Below are 25,753 nucleotides of genomic sequence, written 5' to 3' on the forward strand. Positions count from 1 at the left end.
GGTCACCTCCATCCGGACCGAGGCGAGTCCGGAGGAGGACGCGCCCCCCGCGGGCTGTGCGGGCCCGACCTTCAAGGCGACGGCGGGGAGTCAGACCCACGGGTGCGGGCGGGACGGGCGGGCAGGACGGGCGGGCGGGCGCGGAGGGGCCTTTCCCGGCGGCGCGGCTGCTCCCGGGCGTCCTCCCGCGGGAGGGGTCCTCGCTCCGGGGGCCTGGAGCGCGCCCTGGGGGCGGCCCTGCCCGGCGCGGGGACTGGAATTCCAGGCTCGGCGGCCCGGTCGCTCCCGTTCCCCACCCCCCAGCCCCCACCCCCCACACACCCTCCCGCCCCGCCGTCCTGCCCGGAGGAGGGGCGCCCGGCCGCGGTGGCGTGAGCGGGGCCGGGCCGGGGGAGCAGCGCCGCCCCTCGCCGGCGGGGCGGGAGCGGGCGGCTCATTGGTCGGCGGGCGGCGGCCCAGCCCTCGGGCGGGCGGAGGCGGGGGCCGGGCGTGCGGGGCTGCGGGCGGACGGGGCTCCGGGACCAGTCGGATCGCGCCGCCCAGGGAGCGAGCTCGGAGCGTGTGCGCGGCGGCCACTCCCGGGCCCGGAGCCGAGAGCCAGACCCGAGCAGCGCCCGCCATGACCCACTTCAACAAGGGCCCGTCCTACGGGCTCTCGGCCGAGGTCAAGAACAAGGTGCGCGGGCCGGCGGGTGGGGTCCCCGGGCCGGGCGGTGCCCCGCGCCCGGGCTTCGCGGAGTCGGACGTCGAGCGGCGGGAGTGACGGCGCCCCCTCCCGCCCCGGCACCTCCTCCCGCCCCGGCACCTCCTCCCGCCCCGGCGCCTCCGGGGTTTGTTCCCGCCGCGGCCGGACGGTCGGCGGGCGGGTCCGGGCCGCTGGATCCTGCGCGCGGGCCTGGGTCCCGGGCCCTCCCTCCGGCCGGGGTGCACCCCGCGCGGCCACCCGCCTGAGGGGGACCGGGGACAGCCCCCGCCGGGCGCCGCCGACCCCGCGCCCTCGGCCCCCCCTCTGCTGAGCGCGCCGCGGGCCAAGTTGGGGGGTGCGCGGCCGCCGGGCCCTTTGTTCCCGGGGAGGGACCGCCGAGCGCCCCCCGCCCCCCCCCCCCACGAGGCCCCGGACGCGGACCCGCGGGACCTGGCTTCCCGGACCTCGCGCCTCGGGACAAAGCGCGCGCCGCTCTGCGCTGCCATCGGCGGGGACCTGAGGGCTTTTTGTGCCTTTTTCTCTTTCTTTCTTTTTTGATGAAAACTGAGCAGTTTGTGTCCCGGAGGCCGTAACGGTCTCGGGTTGCTCCGCGGCTGCTTTTGTTCGGGGCGGCCGGCGGGGTGCGCGCGCGGCGGCCGGGCGGTGGGCGCTGGCTTCGCCGCGGCCGGGCTGCGGCCGGGATGGGGGCCCCCTCCCCAAATCCTCTCCTTCCTGCCGCCGCGCATTCCTGGCCCGTGACATCAGGGCTCGGGGCGCAGCCAATCGGCGCGGCGCTGCGCACAGACCGCTCATTGTCTGGCCGCGCCGCTGGCCGGAGCCACAAAGGGCCGCCGCGGGCGGGGGCCGCCTCCGGAGCCGCGTCCGAGTGCCCGGCCGGCGGAGCGGGGCGCCCAGCGCGGGGCCGGCCCGGGGCGTCTCGTCTCCCCCGCCCGGCGGACCGAGGGGCTGGGCCGGCCCGCCCGCCGGTCCCCGCATCCGGTCGCGTTCAGCCCTGAGATCACGGCGGGGCCACGGCAGCCCCCGCTCTGACACAGCCTGTGCGTCGCCCTCCCTGGGAAAGTTTCCTGAACTTTTTAAAGAGCAGAAAAGTGAGGGCTTGGGTCTGACGGATCCCAGTCCCCGCCCACGGCAGACCTTGCAGACAGCCCCCCGGGTTCAGGGGTGGGGATGCACCCTGGGCCTGGGGGTCCATCCTGGGCCTGGGGGTGCAGTGGCTCTGGTTCTTGGCGGCAGCGGCCAGCCCAAACCCCTATTGTGAACGCGCGCTCACACTGGCCGTCTGTGGTCTGTCCCGGACCGGCCTTTCTCCGAGTGAGCACCCAGCTCGTTTCTCTTTGTGAAGATGAGCAGCTGCTCCTCACCCTGCAGGGAGGCTCCCCGCGGCCGAGGCTGTGATGGTTGGTCAGACTCGGGGGTTCGGACACTGGACACTCAGGACCCGGCCTCTGCCAGCAGCCCTCCCCCACTCGCCCGAGCAGCCCGGGGCTGGGTGGCCGTCACCATAAAGACCAGGAGGGTGCGAGGCTCGGGGTTAAAGAGCCACACAGCTCAGCCGCTGAGCCTCAACCCTGAACCCCGGTGGCCGGCTCGGTCCCCAGTCGGGGGGCGCGCAGGAGGCAGCCGACCCATGATTCTCTCACCATGGATGTGTCTGTCTCCCTCTCCCTTCCTCTCTGAAATCAATAAAACATTGTTTGTTAAAGGTTCAAGAAGAAAGTTGGAACACGCTAAGCACGTTAACTCTAAGCAGGATTCTGAGGGCGGGCTCGGGTATTCTCCTTCTCACCTGGTCCCCCCCCCCCCCCCCGGCTTTTTCTTCATGTGCTGCGTAGGGTCTCTTCTCTGCAAGGGTTTTGCTTTTTCCTTAAAACCTCATTTAACTGAATGGAAAAAGCAAAGCCCCCTGGGGCGGGGGCGTGGACGGGCCTCGGGTCCAGCCCACGGGGTCCTCACGTGTGGACGGGCCTCGGGGTCCAGCCCACGGGGTCCTCACGTGTGGACGGGCCTCGGGTCCAGCCCACGGGGTCCTCACGTGTGGACGGGCCTCGGGGTCCAGCCCACGGGGTCCTCACGTGTGGACGGGCCTCGGGGTCCAGCCCACGGGGTCCTCACGTGTGGACGGGCCTCGGGTCCAGCCCACGGGGTCCTCACGTGTGGACGGGCCTCGGGGTCCAGCCCACGGGGTCCTCACGTGTGGACGGGCCTCGGGTCCAGCCCACGGGGTCCTCACGTGTGGACGGGCCTCGGGGTCCAGCCCACGGGGTCCTCACGTGTGGACGGGCCTCGGGGTCCAGCCCACGGGGTCCTCACGTGTGGACGGGCCTCGGGTCCAGCCCACGGGGTCCTCACGTGTGGACGGGCCTTGGGGTCCAGCCCACGGGGTCCTCACGTGTGGACGGGCCTTGGGGTCCAGCCCACGGGGTCCTCACGTGTGGACGGGCCTCGGGGTCCAGCCCACGGGGTCCTCACGTGTGGACGGGCCTCGGGTCCAGCCCACGGGGTCCTCACGTGTGGACGGGCCTCGGGTCCAGCCCACGGGGTCCTCGTCCGCTCCCTCCACTTCTGCCTTGAGTGACGCCGGCAGGTGATGTTGCTGATCCGAGAGGCTGAGATGTGGGCTTGTAGTAAGTGCTCCATGTCTACGCCGCTCGTAAGAGAACATGCCTGTCGGGCTGTGTTTCTCAGACGCGTGAGCCGCCTCTGGAAGTTTCCCGGCTCTTTAAAGCCTTTGGTCTTTTCTATCTGACCTGTGAAAGCATCTGGACAGTCTTTGATCTCAGGGACTTTTCATCAGTAAGACCTCAGGGCGAGGGGTAGCCTGTAAACGTAAGATACTTGCTTGCCAAGATGATCCTGCTTGGTAGAAACACAAAGTTACTCTTTTTTAAATAAATGGGCAAGAAGATGTTTGAAAAACGGCCTAAAAGGTCGGATCTTTCAGCCTGGCTTATGATCAGTGTCTCTTTAATAGCAGTAAAAGGGTCAATAACCTGCAATCCCCAGAGACCTGTCTAGAGCCGATGGGGCAGTGTAGCAGCTGGGCAGGTAGTTCCAGGAGCCGTGGGATTAGCAAGGTCCCAGGTGGCTCACCCAGCCCTCCGGGGCGGCAGGAAGAGGGGGGCACCGCGTGTCTGAGAAGCGGGGCGAAGCCTGGAGGAAGCAGCCTTTCCTGGCACGTGGCGTGAACGGGGCGTCGGTCCGGGGGTTCCTGGTGTGGCCGAGGCTGCCGGGACACAGTCCTAGCGAATGACATGGGGCACTTTCGGGGCGGGGGGGGGGGGGCGGGGGGAGGAGGTGCTCTGGGAGGAGCTAATGGGGATGTTCAGCCTGGAATCGCAGGCACAGCCTCACAGCTCTGCCCCAGGGAATGTGGGCTCGAGCTCACAGCATCTCCGTGGTTACAGCCGGGTACCCGTCCCTCAGTCCCTCAGCAGCGAAAAGCCACAGGGAAGACTGCTGCCAGCCGGGAGGTCCCTGAGAAGTGGCAGAGCCCCCGGCGATGGCTCCGGAGGCCCACCTGTGCCCGGGCACACGCGGTCGCTCCGAGGGGGCCCTGGTTGGAGTGACCCCGCGACTCAGCGCTCAGTCACGCCCGGAGGTGTCTGCCCTGTTTTGCTGCCAGAGCCCCAGCTTCATGGTCAGATGCACCCACGGTTATCTACAGCTTCCCCCCACTTCCCGGCTCAGAAACGGGCTTCTCATTTAGGGCCTTCTCCTTGTCTGTCTCCCCACCAGCCACAGGCTCTCTTGTTCGCGGACGAGGTCGTCCGTTGGGATCTGTGTTTTACACCAGAACTGGGCGCAGGCGGAAGCTCAGTGAGCATCGCTGCGTCTGATGAGCTGGCCCCTCGGATGGGGATTGTTGCGCTGTGGGCGGCGTCTGCAAGGGGATTCCGGGGTGAGGGGGATGTTTTTGACGGCCATCGTGGTTTTATAGCTTATTTTTCTTCAGCACGTTTATTAGTTAATATGACACTGAAAATGCATCACTGAGGTTCCTTCTTTCTCACTGGGGTTCTCTCTGAGGCCCCAAATGGGGGGGGGGGGGCAGCACGGCCGCGTGGGGGCAGGCGGGTGAGGAAGGCGCATCCGGCCCATCTGCAGAGCCAGCGGCCCTGAAGCTCGGTGGCCGGCTCGGGCAGCCCTGACGCCCCGGACCTGCGAGGGGACCGTGCGCCTCTCCCCATTCCCTTAGGGGCCAGCAGTCGCCCCCTGGAGGCCTTGCTGGAACTGCCCCCTGTTGGGGGAGGCGGGGAGGCCATTGACTTCCCAGCGTGTCCTGAGCCACCATGACAATGATCTGTGACATCAACACAGATCACACCACTGGATGCTCTCGGGTCCCAGCCAGTCCTTCCCCTTCCCACCCAGGGAGCGGGCAGCTGCTTCTGGGGGGGAGGGGGGCGCGGGGCAGCGGACTAGGGGCCGAGGGGCAGGTGCCTGCGGCTCCAGGCCTGGCTCCGGGCTCTAGGCCCAGGCACTCGGTGTCCTCAGGCCTGGAGAAGCCCGGGCACCGACCGCTGCACCGTCAGCCTGAGCTCAGGGTGGAAACCCCGGGGCTGGTGGGGCTGGGCAGCTGACTGCGGGGCCGGAGCTGGACTTTGGGGCCGTCGTTACGCAGAAATACAAGCACGTCTCTCCATTTTCTAAAACCTGGCCCTGGGGACTCGGAGGCTGTCGGCGAGAAGGGGGAGCCTGGTGGCTGAGGATGGACCGTGGGGACTGACTGGGTCGGAACCTCGGTTCTAGCTCTGACTCTGGCCGAGGAACCTGTGTCTCACCTGTGACGTGGGCGGGGGGGGGGTCACCTGCCTTCCCAGGGCTGTGGGGAGACACGGGTGTGTCTGTGGGCAGCTGCCGCCTGGCACCCGGGCACCCGGGCGGCCCTGACCCGGCGCTGTCCTTCCCCTCCCCTCGCGGCGGGATGCGCGCCCCGGCCCCTGTCCGGGCCCAGCCCTGGAAGCAGGTCCCTGAGCAGAGACTAACCCTGAGTCTCCCTCCGTGCGTGGGGGCATTTCTCCTGCGGGTTCTGCCCCCGCCCGGCCATGCGGGCGCGAGGGGCTGCAGAAGGCGCCCGGTGGACATTGGACGGAGCGGGCCTGGTGCCCGACGTGGAAGGAAGCGGGGGACTATCAGTTCACACCCATGGCTCCGCTTTGGATGCGGGACTAGCACCAGCCGCCCCATTTCCAACCCAGTGCGGGGCCGCGAGCCCGTCAGACGCCCACCAAGCCACCGCTGAGCTGGGACCCCCCCCCCCCCAGGGCACCCTCTGCCCACAGGGCGCCCCCTGCCCTGCCTGCCGGTCACTGCCTTCTGTCTCCAGAGGCCTGTGTGCTGCATGCGTCCCCCCCCCCTCCCCGGGCCAGGCTTTGGGTTCTGAAACTTCTTCCCCCTTCGGTGGGTTCTGCCACCTTCCAGCACCTTCTAAAGCCCGGGTGGGCAGCTGCCTCCTGGAGGGGGCGGAGCTTCTTGGTCTGAGGCGCATCGCCAGCCCCACGAGGGGCTCAGCCCGGACTAAGTGGTTCAGGGCATCTCTCTCGCTTACTGATCATCGAAACCCTTTCCTGCAAATGGAAAGTGCAGGCGGCGATGGCGCCATCTCAGCAGGGCGGCTGGGAAGCAGTCGAGGGGTCGGCTTTTGTGATGTCGGAAGGAGGAAGGAGGAAACCCTCCTGGGACCTGACCGGGGCTGGCGCGGCTGAGGCCCCGGCTCCTACACGGGACTGAGGCCAGCGCCTGGGGAGAGGGCAGGGCAGCCCGGGAGCTCCAGGCCGCGGCCCTCTGCAGACCCGCCAACGGAGGCCTGGACCGGCCCTGCCTCCGGCTGCTGCGGCTCAGGGGACCGCTGAGCGGGTCTCCGGGAGGCACCTTCCCAGGAGACTGGCAGGAAGGAGGAAGCGGCGATGCTTGTCTCCAGGTGGAGAATGGCACAGTGTCTGAGCCGCAGGCTCCATCAAAGGTGCTCTTGTTCAGACAGGGGTGCCCGCGCTGGGCCGGGCGCAGGGAAGGTGCTGGGGGGTGGGGGGGCCAGGGGAGGGGCAACCTGCCGAGGGAGGAGGTTCCCAGAGACAAGCTGGCAGGAGTGGGGGACCCATGGCTCAGCCCCTCTCCGTGGCGAAGTGGTGCCGGATGGAGGCGGGGCCGGGAGGAGCCTCGGGCCGGGGCTGCTCTGCCCTGGGCCTGGGCCGAGGCCTCTGGGCCTGTGGCTCTGCTGGTGGCTGTCAGCAGCCCTCGCAGCCTCCCCTCCGGAGACCTGGCCCGGTGCTTCCGCCCTCCGGGTCGGTGCCCAGGGAGCCCTCCAGCCAGGGCGACAGCAGCTCCGTGGGGAGAGGGAGGCCGGCCTGCCTGGCGAGTCCACCTCCCCATCTGTAAGGAGGGGCAGGGACGGTTGCCCAGGGTCTCCCAGCTCAGTCCCCACCCCTGTCTCGAAGGGACCCCTCCCTGAGGCTGCTGCAGTCAAACCAGATGCCCGGGCGGCCTGGCTCAGTGGTGAGCGTCGACCTAGGAACCAGGAGGTCACAGTTCCATTCCCAGTCATGGGTCATTGCCGGCTCCATCCCCAGCGGGGGCGTGCAGGAGGCAGCCGACCCATGATTCTCTCTCATCACTGATGCTTCTCTCTCTCTCTCTCTCTCTCTCTCTGAAATCAGTACAAATATATTTTTTAAAATAATGTTTTATAAAGACTTGCGCAGACCAAGGCAGCCTGGCTCTCTGGCTCACCGAGTGCGCGTGGCCAGTAGTTGCCCCTGAGGCTCCGGGGCAGGGCTTGCGCGCACCTTGAATAACTTGTCATTAAGCCGGGATCTTTCGGACCCGGATTTTCTTAACTGCCCCACTTTCACCTTCTGTAAGGGCAGCACGTGTGCCACTCGCTTCCAAATCGTCAGCGACCAGAGAGAGCAGACCTGAATCTGAGTCGCCAGGTGCCCCTGGCTGACGTCCGGGCCCAGCGGGCGTGGCTGGCCCTCCCGGCGGCGGCGGCGGCTCCGGTTACTCCTCCGCGGACTCCCGGAGCCGAGGACAGAGGGCCCTTTATCAGAAGCAAAACAAACCCGCGCCGGCTCCATCGGAGACGACTAGAGGGGAGATGAAGGCGATGGCTGCCCAGCGCACAGGCATCAGGTGCGACGCCTCGTGACCAGGGACGCTCTGCGCCTGGCGTTTTCCTGGTCTGGTCTCACCTCCGGCGCAGGGAAGCCACTCACTGGGCGCCCACTGCACCCGGCGTGGGCTCGGGCTGGAGGACGATACAGCCGGCCGCCCGCAGGAAGACACGGGCAGGTGGTCTCAGGGATGCAGGCCCGGCCCCCAGGGGCCCACACCTCCCAGGAGTCACTGGCGGGGCTGTGAGCCGGCGAGTGGGGGTGAGGACGGAGCGGGGCCCCTCGGGTTCTGCGTGTGCCGAGGCCGCGCGCACCCACGGGCTGTGCAGTGCGTGAACCCTGAGTCGGTACCTCCTGGTTCTTCTGGAAAAACCTGCCCGCTCCCTCCCTGTGTCAGTGTGAGCGTCACACCCCGGCAGCTGCTCCGAGCTCCGCCGTCCGGCCCGCACAGAGGGCAGGCCCCGAGGGCCGCGTCGCCCTGTCCCGCGTCAGTGACGCTGTCTGCGCGAGGCCTGGGTCCCGACCTCGAGCTGTGTAATGGCGTCTGCTTTCACGGTGGCCGCGCGCCGGCCTCAGGGCTTGGTGCCCATCGGCACCGTTTGGAGGGAGGAAGTGGTGCCCGGCCTGGTCCGAGGACGGCTGCACCTGAGGGGCGGCCGGCCGCCTGTCTCTCCGAGCAGAGACCCCGACCTCCGTCCTCAGGACCAAGGCCGCGTGGGTGACGGTCACCCCTCCCCCCGGGTCCTGGCGGAGCCGGGAACCAGATGAGCAGGAGACAGGTTCGCAGGAGCGTGACCAGACGTGTGCGTCTGTGCGGACAGGCCGCCACCAGAGCAGGGGCCCCAGGACAGTCGGCCCGGAGGCTCAGGTGCCCCGTGAGCGGAGGACACGGGTGGGGCTCGGGGCTTTGAAGGGGAGGAAGGCAGGTCACGTGGAGACAGCAGAGCAGCTGTTGGGTACGTGAGTGCCGGCCGGGCCGCCGGGAGAGTGGACTTTGCTCACACAGGCCTCCCTGCCCCCCACACCGGCCCCAGTGAACCGCAGTGGCCTTCTGGGAGGGGAGGCCGGGAGGGGGAGGCCAGAGGCTGAGGTTTTGGGGGCGGGGGTAGACTTTTGTTTCTTAAAAATAACCAGCTTAAAACAGTCACATCCCGGCAGCCCTGCCCCGGTGGCCCCGGGAGGACAGCGACTCCTGGGAGAACGGGCGGGTTAGGTTACTGCCTCAGGTCACACGTTAGAGTGTTTGACGTCTCCTTCAGGGCATGTGACCTGGCCGGTGGCATCCCTGTGGACGCGGGTGCGATGCAGGGGCTCCAGGGGGCAGGTCCCAGGTGGGGGCGATGCTAGGCCTGACCCTCATCCTGTGCCAGGTCTCCAGGCAGCGAGGGGGCGGGGGGAGGGCGGTGGCCAGTGCCCGTCTCTCTGGTCTCCCGTCCTGTTCGACACCTGACTTCATTCTCTTTGGGGCAGATACCTCCCCACACCCACTTCCTCTTCGTCTCTCGCTTTCGGGGGGACTTCCTGCAGGGGCCTCCCTCAGGCTCTGTACAGGGGTGTCTGCCGGGGGGCGGGGGACAGGTGGGAGGCCCACTCCGGGCACCTGAGGACGGGGAAGCACCAGCTGGGCTCTGAAGGTCGCCAGGGAAGGTCACGTGAAATAAACCCCGAGGCAGCGTAAAGAAATGAGGCTGATGAAGGACTGGGGGGGGCGGCGCTGAGACGGTCGGGCTGCGCGTGGCCAGGAAGGACATGACGCCTGGAAATGACAGCTTTTGGGTGGAAATGGTGGGTGAGCTCCACCGGCCGAAGCTTCCTTTCTACACGGACTTGCTCGAGGGCCGGGCCAGACCCCCGGAAGCGGCGTGGTGGGTGGTGGGTGAGTGTCCCGCCTGCCTGGCTGGCTGGCTCCGACCGCTGCGCCCGAGAGGAGAGACCCTGTGAAATAGATTCCTTTTCCCAGATGGTCTCGTGAGAATGTTCTTTCCATTTTCAAATTGTTTGTAAGAGAAGAGCACACGTTCCTGAATCGTGAATTCTCCGTAGCTGGCGTGGCTGCAGGAAGCTCACTTCTTTTCAAAGTATCAACAGTATTTGGGCGTAAAAGCCAAAACCCAGTCACGTGACGTGGGCGACACCTCGTGGTTCGCTCACCCGGCGTGGGCGCCTCCTGCTCCCAGCCCTGCCGATGGTGGAACCTCCATCCTCCGTCCAGGCGCCCACGGGAGGCCCGGCTCTGCTGCCCTGGAGCCTGAGTGTCTCCGAGAGGCCAGCCTCCAGGCCGAGGCTGGGCCTGGGACGCGTGGAGACGCAGCTCTGTTCACAGAATCTCTGTTCCGTGTCGTAAGGCCCTACGGGCCGCCTCTCCCTGCGTGTCGCGAGCGGGGTGCTGTGGGGTCGGGCGTGTTTTCCCCTCCTCGGTCCCAGCTCCTCCCCACGCTGCCCCGTTTCCCCGCTCACCCAGGGCAGGTTATTCGTCCTGAAGCGCCAGGGGTGCGTTGGGTCGGCCAGTGAGCGCGTGTCCCGCCGTGGTCCCCACGGAGACCGGCAGCCGAGGGGTGTGAGGCCGGGGGACGGGGATGCTCACACCGGCCCTGTGTTCCAGATCGCGTCCAAGTACGACCCGCAGGCCGAGGAGGACCTGCGCGGCTGGATCGAGGAGGTGACCGGCATGAGCATCGGCACCAGCTTCCAGCTGGGCCTGAAGGACGGCATCATCCTCTGCGAGTGAGTCCGCCCGGGCCGAGCCCCTCGGGGCCCACGCCTCCCCCACCCCCACCCCCACCCCCACCCTGGCCAGGGCACCGCCCGACCCCACTGGTGCCAGGACCTACGCTGCCTGCATGGGGGCTGTGGGGGCGCAGCCGCCGCCTCCTGGGACCCGCAGCGAGCTGTCCTCTCCCCCCAGGCTCATCAACAAGCTCCAGCCGGGCTCCGTGAAGAAAGTCAACGAGTCCTCGCTGAACTGGCCGCAGGTAACACCCCCTCCGGGCAGGTAACACCCCCTCCCGGCAGGTAACACCCCCTCAGGGGCCATTTTTTAAGATAAATCAAGTGGGGAGCTTGTAGGTGTTTCCTACTTCACAATTTCCTTTTTATATATATATATATTTATTCACTTCAGAGAGGAAGGGAGAGAGAGAGAGAAACATCAGTGATGAGAGAGAATCATGGATCGGCTGCCTCCTGCACGCCCCACACTGGGGATGGAGCCCACAACCTGGGCCCGGGCCCTGACTGGGAATCGAACCGTGACCTCCTGGTTCATAGGTCGATGTGCACCCACTGAGCCCTGCTGGCGGGGCCAGGTGGTCACTCTTTAGGCAGCGAAACCTGATTATGTTTTCAAAATAGACATTTTAGCAGAAGTCTGTGCACGGTGGCTGTGTTTTGGTTTTTTGTACCATGTTGTTTTCAACGTTCCCGTGATTCCTTAGGATTAGCTCTGTGATTATTAGATGTTTCGTCTAGAGGTTTCTTTATATTTAGTCTCTTCTCAGAGAAGACTTGACAAGTTTACACAGAGCAATGCCACCTAGACTAGGGGAGAAACAGGAGGAAAGCGGGGAATTTAACGACTATCGGGCGACCACAGCACGAACTCTGCGACACACAGGAATGCGTGCGATTCAGTAAAACTGCACAGTTGAGTCTTCAGGGTGTGTTTTGATAGAGAAGAGAATAAGGATTTAGCAGCCACAAATTTATAGGTAAGTTAAAACCAAACACGATGAGTGGATTATGTGCCTTTTGACAAAGAGAACGTCAGCCCTGGAAAACACGGGCACGGAATTCTTAAAAGCACGTAAGGAAGAGCATGGTTTTGCAAAACTAAAAAAAATATCCTTTAAAATTCCTAAAAAGGCCCGGCCGGCGTGCTCAGTGGTGAGCATCGGCCTGTGACCCAGGAGGTCAGGGTTCCATTCCCGGTCAGGGCACAGGCCCGGGGAGCGGGCCGGGTCCCAGGAAAGACCCGCGCATCTCCCCCTGGGAAGGGCTCTTCTGCACTCGCTCCTCTCCCGGGGGAGCCGTGCCCCGAGGGAGTGGCCAGAGGCCAGAGCCTCGCCGAGCAGCGGCCACGAGGACGCAGAGGCCCAGGTAACGGGGTCCCTCTCGCTGCCGGTGCCATGTGACCCTCTCCTTCCAGTTGGAGAACATCGGCAACTTCATCAAAGCCATCCAGGCGTACGGCATGAAGCCCCACGACATCTTCGAGGCCAACGACCTGTTCGAGAACGGGAACATGACCCAGGTGCAGACGACGCTGGTGGCGCTGGCCGGCCTGGTACGTCCGCGCCGTGTGCAGGGTCCACCGCGCGCGGGGAACGGGGACGAGCTGCTTCTTCGCTCCCCCCGCCCCGGGGGTTCAGACGGGCAGGGAGGGCCTGTCCCCTCCGTAAGCCTTGGCTCTGTGGGAGGCTGCTGATGCTGAGCCCGTCAGACGCTCACACGCCTGGGGTCCCAAGTGTGGCAGCGCCGGAGCCCTTCGCCTGTGGGTGGACCTTTGGCCGAGCTCGGCCGGCGGGGCTCAGGGCTGTGTGCGCTCCCGTCCAGGCTAAAACCAAAGGCTTCCACACCACCATCGACATTGGCGTGAAGTACGCCGAGAAGCAGACGCGGCGCTTCGACGAAGGGAAGCTGAAGGCCGGCCAGAGCGTCATTGGTCTGCAGGTGAGGCGGGGGGGGGGGGGGGCTCGGTCCCCGTTCAACCGCACGCACCCCCGCCAGCGAGGTGGCCGCCGTCGCAGGAACACAGACCTCGTGCAGGTTGGGGGGGATGTGGGTTACAGTCCGTGTCCACGTAAAGCCGCGAGATGCTGGTGACGGCTGAGAGGAGACCCTGGCACATCATCCGACCACAGACGTGGCCGCGGGCGACGACCCTTCCCTACCTGCACTGCTTCTCTGAAGGGGATGCACTTTTTGAACTCCCAGGCACCATGGGCCCATGAGGCAGTCTCACTGGATCTCAAGGCCGAGACGTCTACCCGGGGCAAGCGCTCGGGGTGCTGGCTCCGCTCCTGGGGAACCCCCAGCCGGGGTGTCTTCCCTTCCGCGGGGCCCTGGAGGGTGTCTTGGGGACACCCGGCTCGGGGCCCGGGGTGGGCTTGGCCCCAGCACTGTCTGCCGCACGCCCCCTCCAGACGGTCGATGTGAGGTGGGCCCGTAGCTGCAGGCACACAGGGTACCCAGGGAGAGACTGGAAACCTGTTTCCCAGGAGTCGGCTGGTTACGTGATGGCAGCTCCATCGGAGACAGCGGTAATGTTAGCACGACAGGCGTCGGGGACGAGGCAAACACGTCTCTGGTCAGTTCATCCCTTTATATTAGGAGCTGCACGTGCGTGTTGGGGCGTTTCCACGCATGTGGGTTCACAGACAGGCGCACGCCCCAGGGGAAGCTGGGAGGGGGCACCATGCTCACGGCAAACACCCGAGGGCGGGGTGTGACCGTCCCTTCCTCTCTGCTTGTGCGCCTGAATCTTTTCCAATGAACAGGCTTCACTTTTGGTAATAAAAATGTTTCCTTTAATCGGGCTTTTTAAGGAAAAAAAGACCCAAGTGTAGAAACACGCCCATCCCCGCTGACTGTCGCCCCTCGGCCACGCGGCCCTCGCGGGGAAGGGGAGGGAAGCTCGTTCCTGCGGCTCGGACCGCGGCGGTGCCCGCCCTCCGGGCTCTGTCCCGTGGACACAGGGTGGCAGGACAGCCCTGCGGCTCGGACCGTGGCGGTGCCCGCCCTCCGGGCTCTGTCCCGTGGACGCGGGGTGGCAGGACTGCCCTGCGGCTCGGACCGCGGCGGTGCCCGCCCTCCGGGCTCTGTCCCGTGGACGCGGGGTGGCAGGACTGCCCTGCGGCTCGGACCGCGGCGGTGCCCGCCCTCCGGGCTCTGTCCCGTGGACACAGGGTGGCAGGACAGCCCTGCGGCTCGGACCGTGGCGGTGCCCGCCCTCCGGGCTCTGTCCCGTGGACGCGGGGTGGCAGGACAGCCCTGCGGCTCTGACCGCGGCGGTGCCCGCCCTCCGGGCTCTGTCCCGTGGACGCGGGGTGGCAGGACAGCCCTGCGGCTCGGACCGCGGCGGTGCCCGCCCTCCGGGCTCTGTCCCGTGGACGCGGGGTGGCAGGACAGCCCTGCGGCTCGGACCGTGGCGGTGCCCGCCCTCCGGGCTCTGTCCCGTGGACGCGGGGTGGCAGGACAGCCCTGCGGCTCGGACCGTGGCGGTGCCCGCCCTCCGGCTCTGTCCCGTGGACGCGGGGTGGCAGGACAGCCCTGCGGCTCTTTCCCCGTGAAAATGGGCCGTGGGGGAGGTTGAAGCTGCAGAGAGGACCCCTGGCGGCTGCTGCCTATTTTATGCCAAACGCACCGGGGGCGAAAGCTGCTGCCCCTCCCCTCCCCTCCGGTCCGGAGGCGGCCCCTGGCCTGTGGGGAGGGAGGCGGCGGGGGAGTTAATTTCTCAGAATCCCGCCCCTATGGCAGCTCTGCGTCCGTCTGTCCGTCCCTCCTGCTGCGGTTTCTGTGCAGTTAACGACGAGGCCTTTCTAGCCAGTGAGTTGTTGGAATGCTTCCTGTCGACACGCCCTTCAGAGGGCGGAGGAGACGGCGCCCTGAAGGCTGCGGCGTCCGGGAACTGATGCCGGTTTATTTTGTAACTTAAAGATGGGGACCAACAAGTGCGCCAGCCAGGCGGGGATGACCGCCTACGGGACCAGGAGGCACCTGTACGACCCCAAAATGCAGACGGACAAGCCCTTTGACCAGACCACGATCAGCCTGCAGATGGGGACCAACAAAGGGGCCAGCCAGGTAGGCGCCCCGCCGGGCCCGCAGAGCAGCCGCCGCGGGCGTGGGACACGGACGGGGGTCCTTCCAGGAGGAGGTTTTGCTGGGAAAGCGCAAGAGTGACAGGACCCTTCTGCAGCCGCACTGCGCGGCTCCTGCGTGGCTGGCGGTTAGGACAGCCAGCCTTCCTCCCTTCCCGGCGGGAAGCTGAAAGGCGACCAACTCCAACGCCAAGCGCACTGCTCCTTCCAGAGCTCCGCCACGCACGTGTGTGTGTTGTTGTTTTCATTGATTTCAGAGAGAGGAAGGGGGAGAGAGAGAGAGAGAGGTAGAAGCATCAGTGATGAGAGAGAATCTTACTGGGGATGGAGCCCGCACCCCGCGCCTCTGCCCTGAGCGGGAATCGAGCCGTGACCTCCGGGCTCAGAGGTTGACGCTCAGCCAGGAGCCCCGCCGGCCCGGCCGCTGTTGTCCCTCCCGCCCCCGCCCATCACCTGTACCTGCTCCCGAGAGCGCAGCCCTGAGCCGCGGTAACGTCTGTCCTTGCCCCTCCCAGGCGGGGATGCTGGCGCCGGGCACCCGGAGAGACATCTACGACCAGAAGCTCACGCTGCAGCCCGTGGACAGCTCGACCATCTCCCTGCAGATGGGCACCAACAAGGTCGCCTCGCAGAAGGGCATGAGCGTGTACGGGCTCGGGCGGCAGGTCTACGACCCCAAGTACTGCGCCGCCCCCACCGAGCCCGTCATCCGCAACGGCAGCCAGGGCACGGGCACCAACGGCTCCGAGGTCAGCGACAGCGACTCCCAGGCCGAGTACCCCGACGAGTACCACGGCGGGTACCCCGACGACGACCCCCGCGAGTACCAGTACGGCGACCCCGGCCTCGGCCTCGATTACTAGGCGCGGAGCCGCCGTCCCCGTCGCGGTCACTCGTGGGCGCCCGGCCAGCCTGGAGTGACGCTCCTCCGCCCTCTGAACCCTAGTGCGCTTCCTGTCCCTGAAGGAGAGGCTGCCTCGCACCCCTCCTCCTCCGCCCGCTCTCCCTCCGCAGCTCCTTTCCGGCTGGGCAGGCCAGCCTGCAGCGACGTGACCCCCGGCGCTGGAGCGAAGGGAGCCTGAGGGGCGCGGGTTCCCCCCGACATCTCTGCATCCTCACACTCTTTACGGAACTGGTGTTCGCAAGCAGTAGGAGGCTTTTCTCTTACATTAGTGTCTGGCTCCTCCGTGGGAGACTAAACCCGTGCTTAGCGCTCAGGCGCCCGCCAGCTAAACCGAGAAGACGCAGCGTGTCAGCCGCTCGCGACCGATGCCCGCGGTGTGGGTCGCGGATGGAAATGCAGGCGCGGCCCGCGCTCTGGGGACGCCCGAGTCGCTCCCACCTGCGCGGGGGTCTGACGGCGCAGGCCCTTCCTGTTGTGCCAACGTATCGGTGTAGACTTGCTCTGTTTCAACTGTATTTATTGCTGCATTTCTCAGCATAAACTTATCCCAGTGTATTTTTTATAAATAAATATTTTTTTTGAACATTCACATGAGCCAGCAGCTGGTTATGTTAAGGACCCCTCCCCAGGGTCTGTGGTCAGTCGCTGCCGTAACATTTCTCTCCTCAACCCTCACCACGGCGCACTCTGCTTGGGAGGGGCCGGCAGGATGGGGGGCCCGGCAGGGTGGGGAGCCCAGCAGGATGGGGCACCAGCAGAATTGGGGGACCTGCCGTTGCACATGGGGACCCACAGCCAGGACTCAAACTGCTCCTGGGCTCCTGCCTAGCCTGGTGGCTCAGCTGCCCAATGTGCCTCACGTCCAGCTCTGGGTCACCTTAATCCTCAGGAACATGGTGGGGGTGGGGGTGGGGAGGGAGTCTACGTTCATGCTCTCGGGTGGAGTCAAGATGACGGAGTAAATACACAGCTCCCCTCCTCCCGCGACCACATCACTTACAAAAATGAGCCCTGGGAGACCAGCCGAGCAGAACGCCCGAAACTCGGAACTCGAGTAGAAAGAGGCCACGGGACACCCCAGAGGGGCGGGGCCACACCATGTGACAGCCATGTCTGGGCTGCAGGGGCCCGCCCCCTTCCCGAGGAGCAGGGCTCCCAGCCCAGGACACCAATTCCGGGAAGAGTAGGCCCACCCCTGGCTGGGAAGGCCCACCCCTGCCTGGCCCCACTCTCAGACCCACCCCTGGCAGGGCCCCACTCTCGGACCCACCCCTGGTAGGGCCCCACTCTCAGGCCCACCCCTGGCAGGGCCCCACTCTCGGACCCACCCCTGGCAGGGCCCCACTCTCGGACCCACCCCTGGCAGGGCCCCACTCTCAGGCCCAGCAAGGGGAGTGGCTGGAGCGGCACCAGGGACTCCAGCGGGGGAGCCCGGGTGCCCAGGTCCAGGGTGAGGGCTGGGACGAGGGCCGGGAACCTTCCCCAGGACGAAGTGTGGGCACCGCTGCTCCTCTGTGCCACTCTCCTCCCCCGCTGCCCCGTGCAGGTGGACACAAACTCGTGCTCCCCCTTAGCCTGGCGACCACCCAGTGCCGGCCCCGGGGATTCCCTAAGGCCACCCCATCCCTCTCGCACCCCGAGCCTCTGGCAGAAGCTCCCGCTGCAGGCTCCCTCAGAGGGAGGGCAGCAAGCCCCACACAGCGGCAGCCAGTCTTGGGGGGCACTGCAGCTCCCACCAGGCAGCCCCTCCCACGCCAGGGCCCTCCCAGGACTCCAGACCCCACGCACCTGGAGGCTGGCTCAGGCCACACCAGATGCCCACCCAACCAGCCCTTCTGAAGGAACGCCTCCGGGGGCCGGTCCCCACACAGTGCTCCTCTGCGACAGCTACAGCCCGCGCGGCCAGTCAGCCGGGGTGAGCCACCACCACAGTGCCTGCAGCGGCAAAGCCCAGCTCCAGCAGGAAGGCACGTGACACCCTACAAGGACACCCCTGGAGAACCGGCCCGGGTGGCTAAGGGGGCTGCTCCGCTGGCCCACAGGACACTTGTAAGACTGAGAGACACAGCACATCTGCCTACTACATGGAGGTCCACCCAAATGAGATTAGCTCATGTCCCAGATGAAGAACAGGACAAACCTCAAGGACAGAACCAAACAAAATGGACAAGCAACCTGCCCGCTACAGAGCTCAAAACACTGGTTATGAGGCTCCTCGGTGAACATGGGAGAAGGAGGAAGGAATTCTGAAAATTTCAACAAAGAGATGGGAAATATTAAAAAGAACCAACCAGCTAAAGAATGCAATAGCTGAGATGAAGAATACACTGGAGGGAATCAACAGCAGATCAGCTGGAGCAGAGGATGGAATCAGTGACCCAGAAGACAGGGTAGCAGCTAACACCCAATCAGAGCAGCAAAGGAAAAGAGAATTTTTAAAGAAAAGAACAGTTTGCCCTGGCCAAGTTGGCTCAGTGGATAGAGCATTGGCCTGCGGACCAAAGGGTCACGGGTTTGATTCCAGTCAAGTGCACACGCCCGGGTTGTGGGCTCAATCCCCAGTAGGGAGCATGCAGGAGGCAGCCGATCAATAATTCTCTCTCATCATTGATGTTTCTATCTCTCTCCCTTCCTCTCTGAAATCAATAAAAATATATATTTTTAAAAAGGATCGTTTAAGGGACCTCTGGGACATCAAGCATAACAACTTTCACAAGATAGGGGTCCCAGAGGAGAAGAGAGAGAGAAAAGGATTAAAAACCTATTTTAAAAAATAATGACTGAAACTTCCCTAACCTAGCAAAGAAAATAGACTTACAAGTCCAGGCAGCACAGAGAGTCCCAAACAAGAGGAAACCAAAGAGGCTGCACCAAGACACAACGTATTTAAAATGCCGAAGGTTAGAGACAGACAGAACCGTGAAGGGGAGCAAAAGCCAGCAGTCAGTTACCTGCGAGGGAGCTCCCATACCACTGTCAGCTGGTTTCTCCGCAGGGACTTTGCAGGCCAGAAGGGCCTGGCAGGTGGCATTCAGTGATGAACAGCAAGGCCCCACAGCCGAGGTTACCCTGCAAGGGCATCGTTTGGAATCGAAGGAGAGAGAGCGTTTCCTAGATAGGAAAAAGCTAAGAGTTCATCACCACTAACAAGCATTACAAAAGATGTTAAAGGAGCTTGTTTAGGCAGAAAAAAAAAAAGATCAAAATATATGAATAAGAAAATATAGGAGCGGGAAAAAACCTCATGACAAAGGCAAACACTTGGTAAGAGTCGGGAATCAAGCACTTAAAGCTAGTGCAAAGACTAAAGTAGAAAGATCCTGTATAAATACAATAAATAATAAGAAATAAAAAAGATCAATAAAACCAAGAGCTGGTTCTATGAAAAGTTAAACAAAATTGATAAATGTTTAGCCAGACACATCAAGAAAAAAGAGAGAGCCCCCACCCCTGACCCTGCCGCTGAAAAATAAAGTCAGAAATGAAAGAGGAGAAGTGGCAGAAATCCAAAGGATTATAAGAAACTATTACAAACAGGTATATGCCAACAAACTGGACAACCCAGAACAAATGGATCAGTTCCTGGAAATATACATACAATCTTCCAAGACTGACTCAAGAAGAAACAGGAAACCTGAACAGATTACTAGTCATGAAACCAAATCGGTAATAAAAAACAAACCAGATGTCTTCACCGGTGAATTCCACCGAACGTTCAAGGAACACCGTCCTCCAACTCTCCCAAAAAAACAGAAGAGGAGGGAACATCACAGATTCATGTCACGAGGCCACCATCACCCTGACTCCCCAGCCAGACAGACTACACAGCAATAAAGCCACATGCCAACATCCCTGATGAACACAGATGCAAAACCCTCCACAAAATATCAGCAAACCAAATCCAGCAACACACTGATAGGATAATACACCGTGACCAAGCGGGGTTTATTCTCGAGATACAAAGTTGGTTCAATATTCAGATATCAATGAACGTGATACACCACATAAATAAAATGACGGATAAGCATTATATGATCGTTATCACTAGATGCGGAGAAAGCCATGTGGCAAAACCCATCATCCATGATGATAAAAGCTCTCAGCACAGTGGGGGTAGAGGGAACGTACGTCGACATAATAAAGGCATCTATGACAAACCCACATATGTGGGTCTGGTAATTTTTTTATACGGGCAAAGACAACAGATGAAAAACACACAAATGAGACTACATCAAATTAAAAAGCTTTCGCATCACAAAGAAAAACATCACCGAAGGAGGAGATATTTGCAAATGGTGTATCTGATAATGGGTCAATATCCAAGTTTATCCAGAACTCGCATAGTTCAACATAAAAACAAAAACAAACCCAAACAATGCAATTTAAAAAAGGGCAGAGGACCCGTGTAGACACTTCTCCGAAGAGGACACACAGGTGGCCAACGGACGCATGAAAAGACGCTCCAAGTCTGTAACCATCAGAGAGATTCCAATCAAAACCACACGCAACACCACCTCACGCCTGTCAGAACAGCTGCCGTCAGTAACCCGCAGACAAGTGCGGGCGAGGGCGTGGAGAAAGGGACCCCACGGCTGCTGGTGGGAGGCAGGCCGTGCAGCCGCGGTGGGAAACAGTGTGGAGATTCCTCAGAAAATTAAAAATAGAACTGCCATGTTCTATTCCATTCCCAGCCATTCCACTTCTGGGAATATGTCTGAAGAAAACCTAAATGCTGCTTTGAAAAGATATACGCACCCCTCTGTTCACTGCGCAAAATTCACAACAGCCGAGATACGGAGGCGACCGGGTGTCCGTGGGCAGACGAGTGGCTAAAACAGCGGAGGTGCATGAACACGACGGATTAACTCCCCGTGAAAAGGAATGGAGTCTTGCCATCTGTGACAACAGGGATGGGCCTAGAGCAGCGGTTCTCAACCTTCCTAACGCCGCGACCCTTTAATACAGTTCCTCATGTTGTGGTGACCCCCAACCATAAAATTATTTTCGTTGCTACTTCATAACTGTCATGTTGCTACTGTTATGAATCGTCATGTAAATATCTGATATGCAGGATGGATTTAGGCGGACCCTGTGAAACGGTCGTTTGACCCCCAAAGGGGTCGCGACCCACAGGTTGAGAACCGCTGGCCTAGAGGGTAATGTGAAGTGAAATAAGTCAGACACTGCACGATATCGCTTATATGCAGAATGTAAAAAGTAACATGAATGAACAAAACAGACACAAACTCAGACACAGAGAACAAGCTGTTAGTTGCACGATGGGAGGGAGCTGGGGGGGATGAGTGCAAAGGGAAGGGATTTAAAAGTACAAATGGCGGTGGTGAGGCCAGTGGCTGGTGAGGCCAGTGGCGGATGTGAGCTCAGCAGGGAGCACGGTGAGCGACCCCGCAGCAGCTGTGTGTGCCCGAGGTGCTGCGCTTACGGGGCGACCGCTTCGTAGTTACATAGGAGCCTGACCACATGCAGTACGCCTGCCGCTCCGTGACACTGTACGTCACCTCCGCTTGAAAAGTAAATTCTGAGAAAGAATACGTTACCTAGGAATGAACCACACAAAACGTTCAGGTGAGTAACTTTAAAATCACTTATAATGCTGTTACTTTAAGACAATCTATTCAGCTCTAATCTCTGGGTCAGGAACAGGACCTTTGATAGTAAGCTGGGGTGGATGATATGAGGTGGCAGCAAATCCAGCCTTCACTCGAGACACACAGAGGGTCAAGGGGCTGAGTGGTTACGATGATGACAAAGTCCACTCGCTAACAGGCCCGGCGACACACACACTCTAACGTTTTCCCGGCCACCTGCTTCCTCCCGAGGGACTGGCTCTGGTGTTGGCTGAGGCGGGGGGGGGGGGGGGGAGGATGTGCCCGGGTGCCACGTGCCCTTAAAAGCCCCGTCCACTTGCCTATCGGCACAGTGACTGTTTCCGGAGCCCGCTCCGTGACCCCTTTGCAAATCTGACGGGGCATCTGCGTTGGCTGGAGCCCAGGGCCACAGCCTCTGCCCCGCTCGCCCTGCGGGAGCCACCCGGTCCCTCAGGACGGTGGTGCCTGCTCGCCGCTCACCGAGCTGAGGGGAGGCACCAGCGGCACGTGGAGCGTTGCACCCCGTTCGAAGCTTTCAGGGGGGAAAAGCGGCCCCACCCCCCTCTGCCCTGGTCGCTGCCGTGGCTCTGGGGCGGGGCTGGCCCCGACGTTTGCTGGCTGTGAGCGGGGGGGGGGGGGGGGCTGGGCCCACCAGCCTCATCACATCTGGTGCCCCTGCCCGGCCCACGTCACGGCGGCCGCCAAGGGGGAGCGGTGGCGCTGATGCTCACGGTCACGTGGGAGAACTGCACACGCAGCTGTGACAGCTGAGCCGCTCCAGGACGGCCCATGGCGGGGCCCTGCTCTGGGCGCGGCGGCAGCCTTTCCGCCGAGGTGCCGACTGCTGCCCGGAGCGCGAGTGTGACTGCGCCCAAGCGGGGGCGCAAACGTGGTCCTAGAGGAGTGTGAGAAGCTGGGAGGGGCCAGCAGCAAGGACCACGCGTGGAGGACGGGCTGGGAGGGGCCGGCGGCAAGGACCACGCATGGAGGACGGGCTGGGAGGGGCCAGCAGCAAGGACCACGCGTGGAGGACGGGCTGGGAGGGGCCGGCGGCAAGGACCACGCGTGGAGGACGGGCTGGGAGGGGCCAGCAGCAAGGACCACGCGTGGAGGACGGGCTGGGAGGGGCCAGCAGCAAGGACCACGCGTGGAGGATGGGCTGGGAGGGGCCGGCGGCAAGGACCACGCGTGGAGGACGGCTGGCCTGTGTTTATTGGGTGAAGGGCTGGGAGGAGGAGGCCGCTCCCCGGTACCTAGCAGGTGGAGCGGACCACGGGCCGGAGTTCCGTTCCCTCTCGGTTCCTCGTGGAGCCCGCGGCGCCCTGCGGCCCCTCGCGGTGCCATCTGTTCATCCTCTTCACAAAACTCTGCAAGCAGGAGGGCGCGTGGCCAAGGCTGGGGCCTGCGTACGCTTGGCAGCCGTGTGCCTGGCCACATCACTTTGGGGAACTGAATTCTTAGAAAGTCCCCCCAGCCCTGGCCGGGTGGCTCAGTTGGGTGGGCACCGTCCCATGCGCTGAGGATCACAGGTTCGCTCTCCTGTCGGGCACAGGCCTGGGACTGTGGGCTCGATCCCCGGGGGCGGGGGGCAGGGGCAGCCAATCGAAATTCTGTTCTCACAGGGCGTTCCCCTCACATCAATGTCTCTCCCCCCTTCTTCCTTCCCTCCCTCTCCCTTCCTCTCTCTAAAAATCTTTTTTAAAAAGTGTCCCCTATTGAATTAAAATACTGGGGGGAGGGGGGAGATTTCCAAGTGGATTTTAAGTCAGAAAAGTGGGAACCAGAACAAGAAGCGCTGTCCGCGTCCTGCCGCCTCCGGGGCATCTCCCGCGACTGCGGACACATGGCTCCGCGACTCCGCGGGCGCCTCCTGTTCGCGTGGAGGCTGAGGACACGTCGTTACAGACGCGGAGGGGCCGCGCCTGCTGCTCTTAGAAGCGAAGGGGCTTTAACGCCTACGTTTTATGGCGATAACGAACGAGGATTATCCGGACGCCACTGGCCCCGACAGCGGGGAGATGAGATGCCCCAGCTGTCCAAAGGCCGTCTGCAGGGATGAGCGGGGACAGCTGCCGGGGCTGCCCGGTGAGCAAAGGGCCCGCGATGGCAGACCCGCCGCCACCCGGCCAGACGGCGCCTTCACTGCAGCGACGGCCCCTGACCGACTGTGGGGGTGGCGGGTGCTTGGGTGCCAAATGCTTTGGGAAAAGATCAACTGCTAAACCCCAAACGTCAGAGAGGCCAGACCGAGCCATGAGCACCCACGGGGCTCAGACATGAGGCGTCCCCCCCTGCAGCCAGGGCCGTGGGTCAGTGTTCATGTGCGGCCTCCCTCCTCTCCAGGGGTCTCAACTGGCCGGCCGAGTGGGAGCTCAGAGAACACCACCCCCCTGCCCCACCCCGGCAGAGGAGGCGCAGGCTGCCTGTCCCGGTGGAGGCCGAGGCTCCCCCCCGGGAGCGTGCAGGTCGCCGCAGAAGCGTGGTGTGTGCTCACCAATAGCTCGTGGTCCATGAAGTAGGGCTTTCCGGGCGAGCCGTCGTTGGTGTGCAGGTCAGCAGCCAAGCACAGCAGCAGGGCGCCCAGCACGGTCTCGAACACGGACAGGAAACAGTGCGCCACCAGGTAGGCGAGGGCGGCGGCCAGGAGCAGCGGCACGGCCCACACCTGCAGCGTGCGGTGGTAGTTAAAGGCCATCAGCCCTCCGAACACGGTCAGACACGCCACCAGCACCTGTCGAAGCAAGAGTGCGCTCACATCCTCAGACGCCGTGGGAGCACGTCAGAAAATGTCTGTTACTGCAGTTTCACACGTGTGCGTGCGTGTGGGACTGTGTGAGTGTGTGAGGGAGTGTGTGCGTGCGTGGCTATGTGTGGGAGGGGAGGCCGTGTGTGTGTGTGTGTGACTGTGTGCGCGCGACTGTGTGTGTGCGTGTGGGACTGCGTGTGTATGTGTGCGTAGGACTGTGTGTGTGCATGTGACTGTGTGTGCGTGTGGGACTGCGTATGTGTGTGTGTGGGGGGGGGGACTGCAGGTGCCCTGCGGCCAAGCACGCACATCAGAACCGCTGGGACAATGAAAGGGGACGAGAACACGAAGCTGTGACAGGGAGCAGCCGTGGAGGAGGGGGAGGCGCTGTACTCCCATCCCATCGGCGCCTCGTCCTCATTTATCTGGGGCCCTGGGGCCTCACTCTCACCCCGCAGGGCGCCCCACGGTAAACTCTTCATAAGCGCCCCTTGCACGTGCAGCAACGGTCCCGACGGGCACTGCCCTTAGCACGCAGTCACTTGTGCCCGAGGACTGGGCGGAGGGCTCCCCGTGCAGCGGGGGGGGACGGGTCATCGGCTCTGTCCACAGGCAGAGGTTCCATCTCCCGGGCGGGACGAGGCCAGGTGGCACCCAATTCTTCAACAGCCACAGCGCGGCCGGCTGGAGTCCGCGGCCCTCGGCGCCTGCGAGGCGGACATGACGTCGGAGCGGCACTTGGTTGAACACACACACGGTCACCGGTGTCCACGGGCGCGGGAGGCTCTGGGCAGCTACGGGCTCGTCATGGGAGACGAGGGAAACGGCTGCTCCCGAGTTAAATGAAAGGCACGTCTGTCTCAGAGGTCAAGCCTCGGCCCAGAGAACGCCTGGGAACACGGTCAGGAGGGAGCAGGCCGCCCGCCGGCACGCCCGTCAGGGCCACCTCCGCCTCAGTGGCCGGCGGCTCTCAAGGCGGCACCGGCCGCAGTGGTGCTTCTGCAGCGACCGCCACACGGAGCCTCTCGGCCGGCGGAGCCTAACGTATGTGCACCCACCGGCCGGGCCCAGGCATGTCGTGTCGTGTCATGGCATGTCGTGGCATGTCACTGACCACAGCTCACCAGGACAGCAATGTGGAGAGACCAATGCTAGACCCTCGAACATCAGAGAGGCCAGACGGAGCCATCGGCGCCCACGGGCTCACACCGGGATGCGGCCTCCTCGCAGCCAGGGCCTGGGTCAGGGCTAATGTGCGGCCACCACGGAGGTAGACACGCTACAGGAGCAGCCACGGGCCCCACAAGGGAGCCGAAGCCTTGTTCAGAGTCGGCCCTGGGGCTGGGGATCCAACGCAAAGAGGAGGCAGGCGTCCGCCTTCGGGGGAGCCAGAGAGGCGCCCGCACGCCCAGCCCGCTGCAGGGCTGCGTGTCGGCCCCCACCCCGTGCCTGTTTATTCCGGGACACGCCTCACCTTGCCTAGGAAGACAACGAAGTCCCCGAAGCAGCTGACCGACGTGAAACGACTGGAGTTCTCGGACAAGAGCCTGAGCGTGTCCTTCGCGGACGTACAGAACTCGGTCCCGTTGATGGCCGTGGCCGCGTACGCGTTCTGGAACGACAGGCGGCGGTCAGAAAGGTGATGCGCCTCGTGCCGGTCTCAGGACAATGTGACGTCGGCTACGAGCGTCCCGGAAGAAAACCAGTCGCGAGGCGCCCGTAGCACATCCTGCCGCTGCGGCGTCTCAGATTTCAGTTCTCGCCGAGCGGCAGTAAACGGAGATACATAAGCACCTGCGGTCGGTAGGGTGGCTAGAGCATCGCACGACACGCACCTCGGCCCAGCTAGTGTGGCTCGATG

General features: G+C 63.4%; 2 protein-coding genes across 4 annotated transcripts in view; one reads left to right on the forward strand and one right to left on the reverse strand.

The window, feature by feature from the left end:
- Positions 1-506: 506 nt before the first annotated feature.
- CNN3 (calponin 3) lies at positions 507-16,124 on the forward strand. The gene is made up of 7 exons (XM_059675320.1): positions 507-676; positions 10,418-10,539; positions 10,721-10,787; positions 11,960-12,097; positions 12,367-12,483; positions 14,470-14,616; positions 15,149-16,124. Exons 1-7 carry the CDS (start codon positions 620-622, stop codon positions 15,494-15,496), a joined length of 996 nt encoding a protein of 331 aa, XP_059531303.1. The 5' UTR covers positions 507-619; the 3' UTR covers positions 15,497-16,124.
- A 6,208-nt stretch (positions 16,125-22,332) lies between these two features.
- The window catches only part of SLC44A3 (solute carrier family 44 member 3), a 29,722-nt gene continuing 26,301 nt past the window's right edge, over positions 22,333-25,753 (reverse strand). For all 3 annotated transcript variants that reach the window (XM_059674243.1, XM_059674245.1, XM_059674244.1), the window contains 3 exons: positions 25,367-25,504; positions 23,641-23,877; positions 22,333-22,513 (listed from right to left, as the gene is read on the reverse strand). In XM_059674243.1, coding sequence (XP_059530226.1) covers positions 22,400-22,513; positions 23,641-23,877; positions 25,367-25,504 — 489 coding nt within the window. In that variant the 3' untranslated portion in view covers positions 22,333-22,399. The remainder of the gene's footprint in view (positions 22,514-23,640; positions 23,878-25,366; positions 25,505-25,753) is intronic.

This window comes from Myotis daubentonii, chromosome 18 (assembly GCF_963259705.1).
Source record: "Myotis daubentonii chromosome 18, mMyoDau2.1, whole genome shotgun sequence".
NCBI classification, from domain to species: domain Eukaryota; kingdom Metazoa; phylum Chordata; class Mammalia; order Chiroptera; family Vespertilionidae; genus Myotis; species Myotis daubentonii.

Bases quoted from the DNA above. Each gene is read 5' to 3' on its own strand.
- CNN3 (XM_059675320.1), top strand. From the start codon at position 620: ATGACCCACTTCAACAAGGGCCCGTCCTACGGGCTCTCGGCCGAGGTC. The intron at 10,540-10,720 runs GTGAGTCCGCCC...CTCTCCCCCCAG, and splicing joins GACGGCATCATCCTCTGCGA to GCTCATCAACAAGCTCCAGC. The intron at 10,788-11,959 runs GTAACACCCCCT...CTCTCCTTCCAG, and splicing joins CCTCGCTGAACTGGCCGCAG to TTGGAGAACATCGGCAACTT.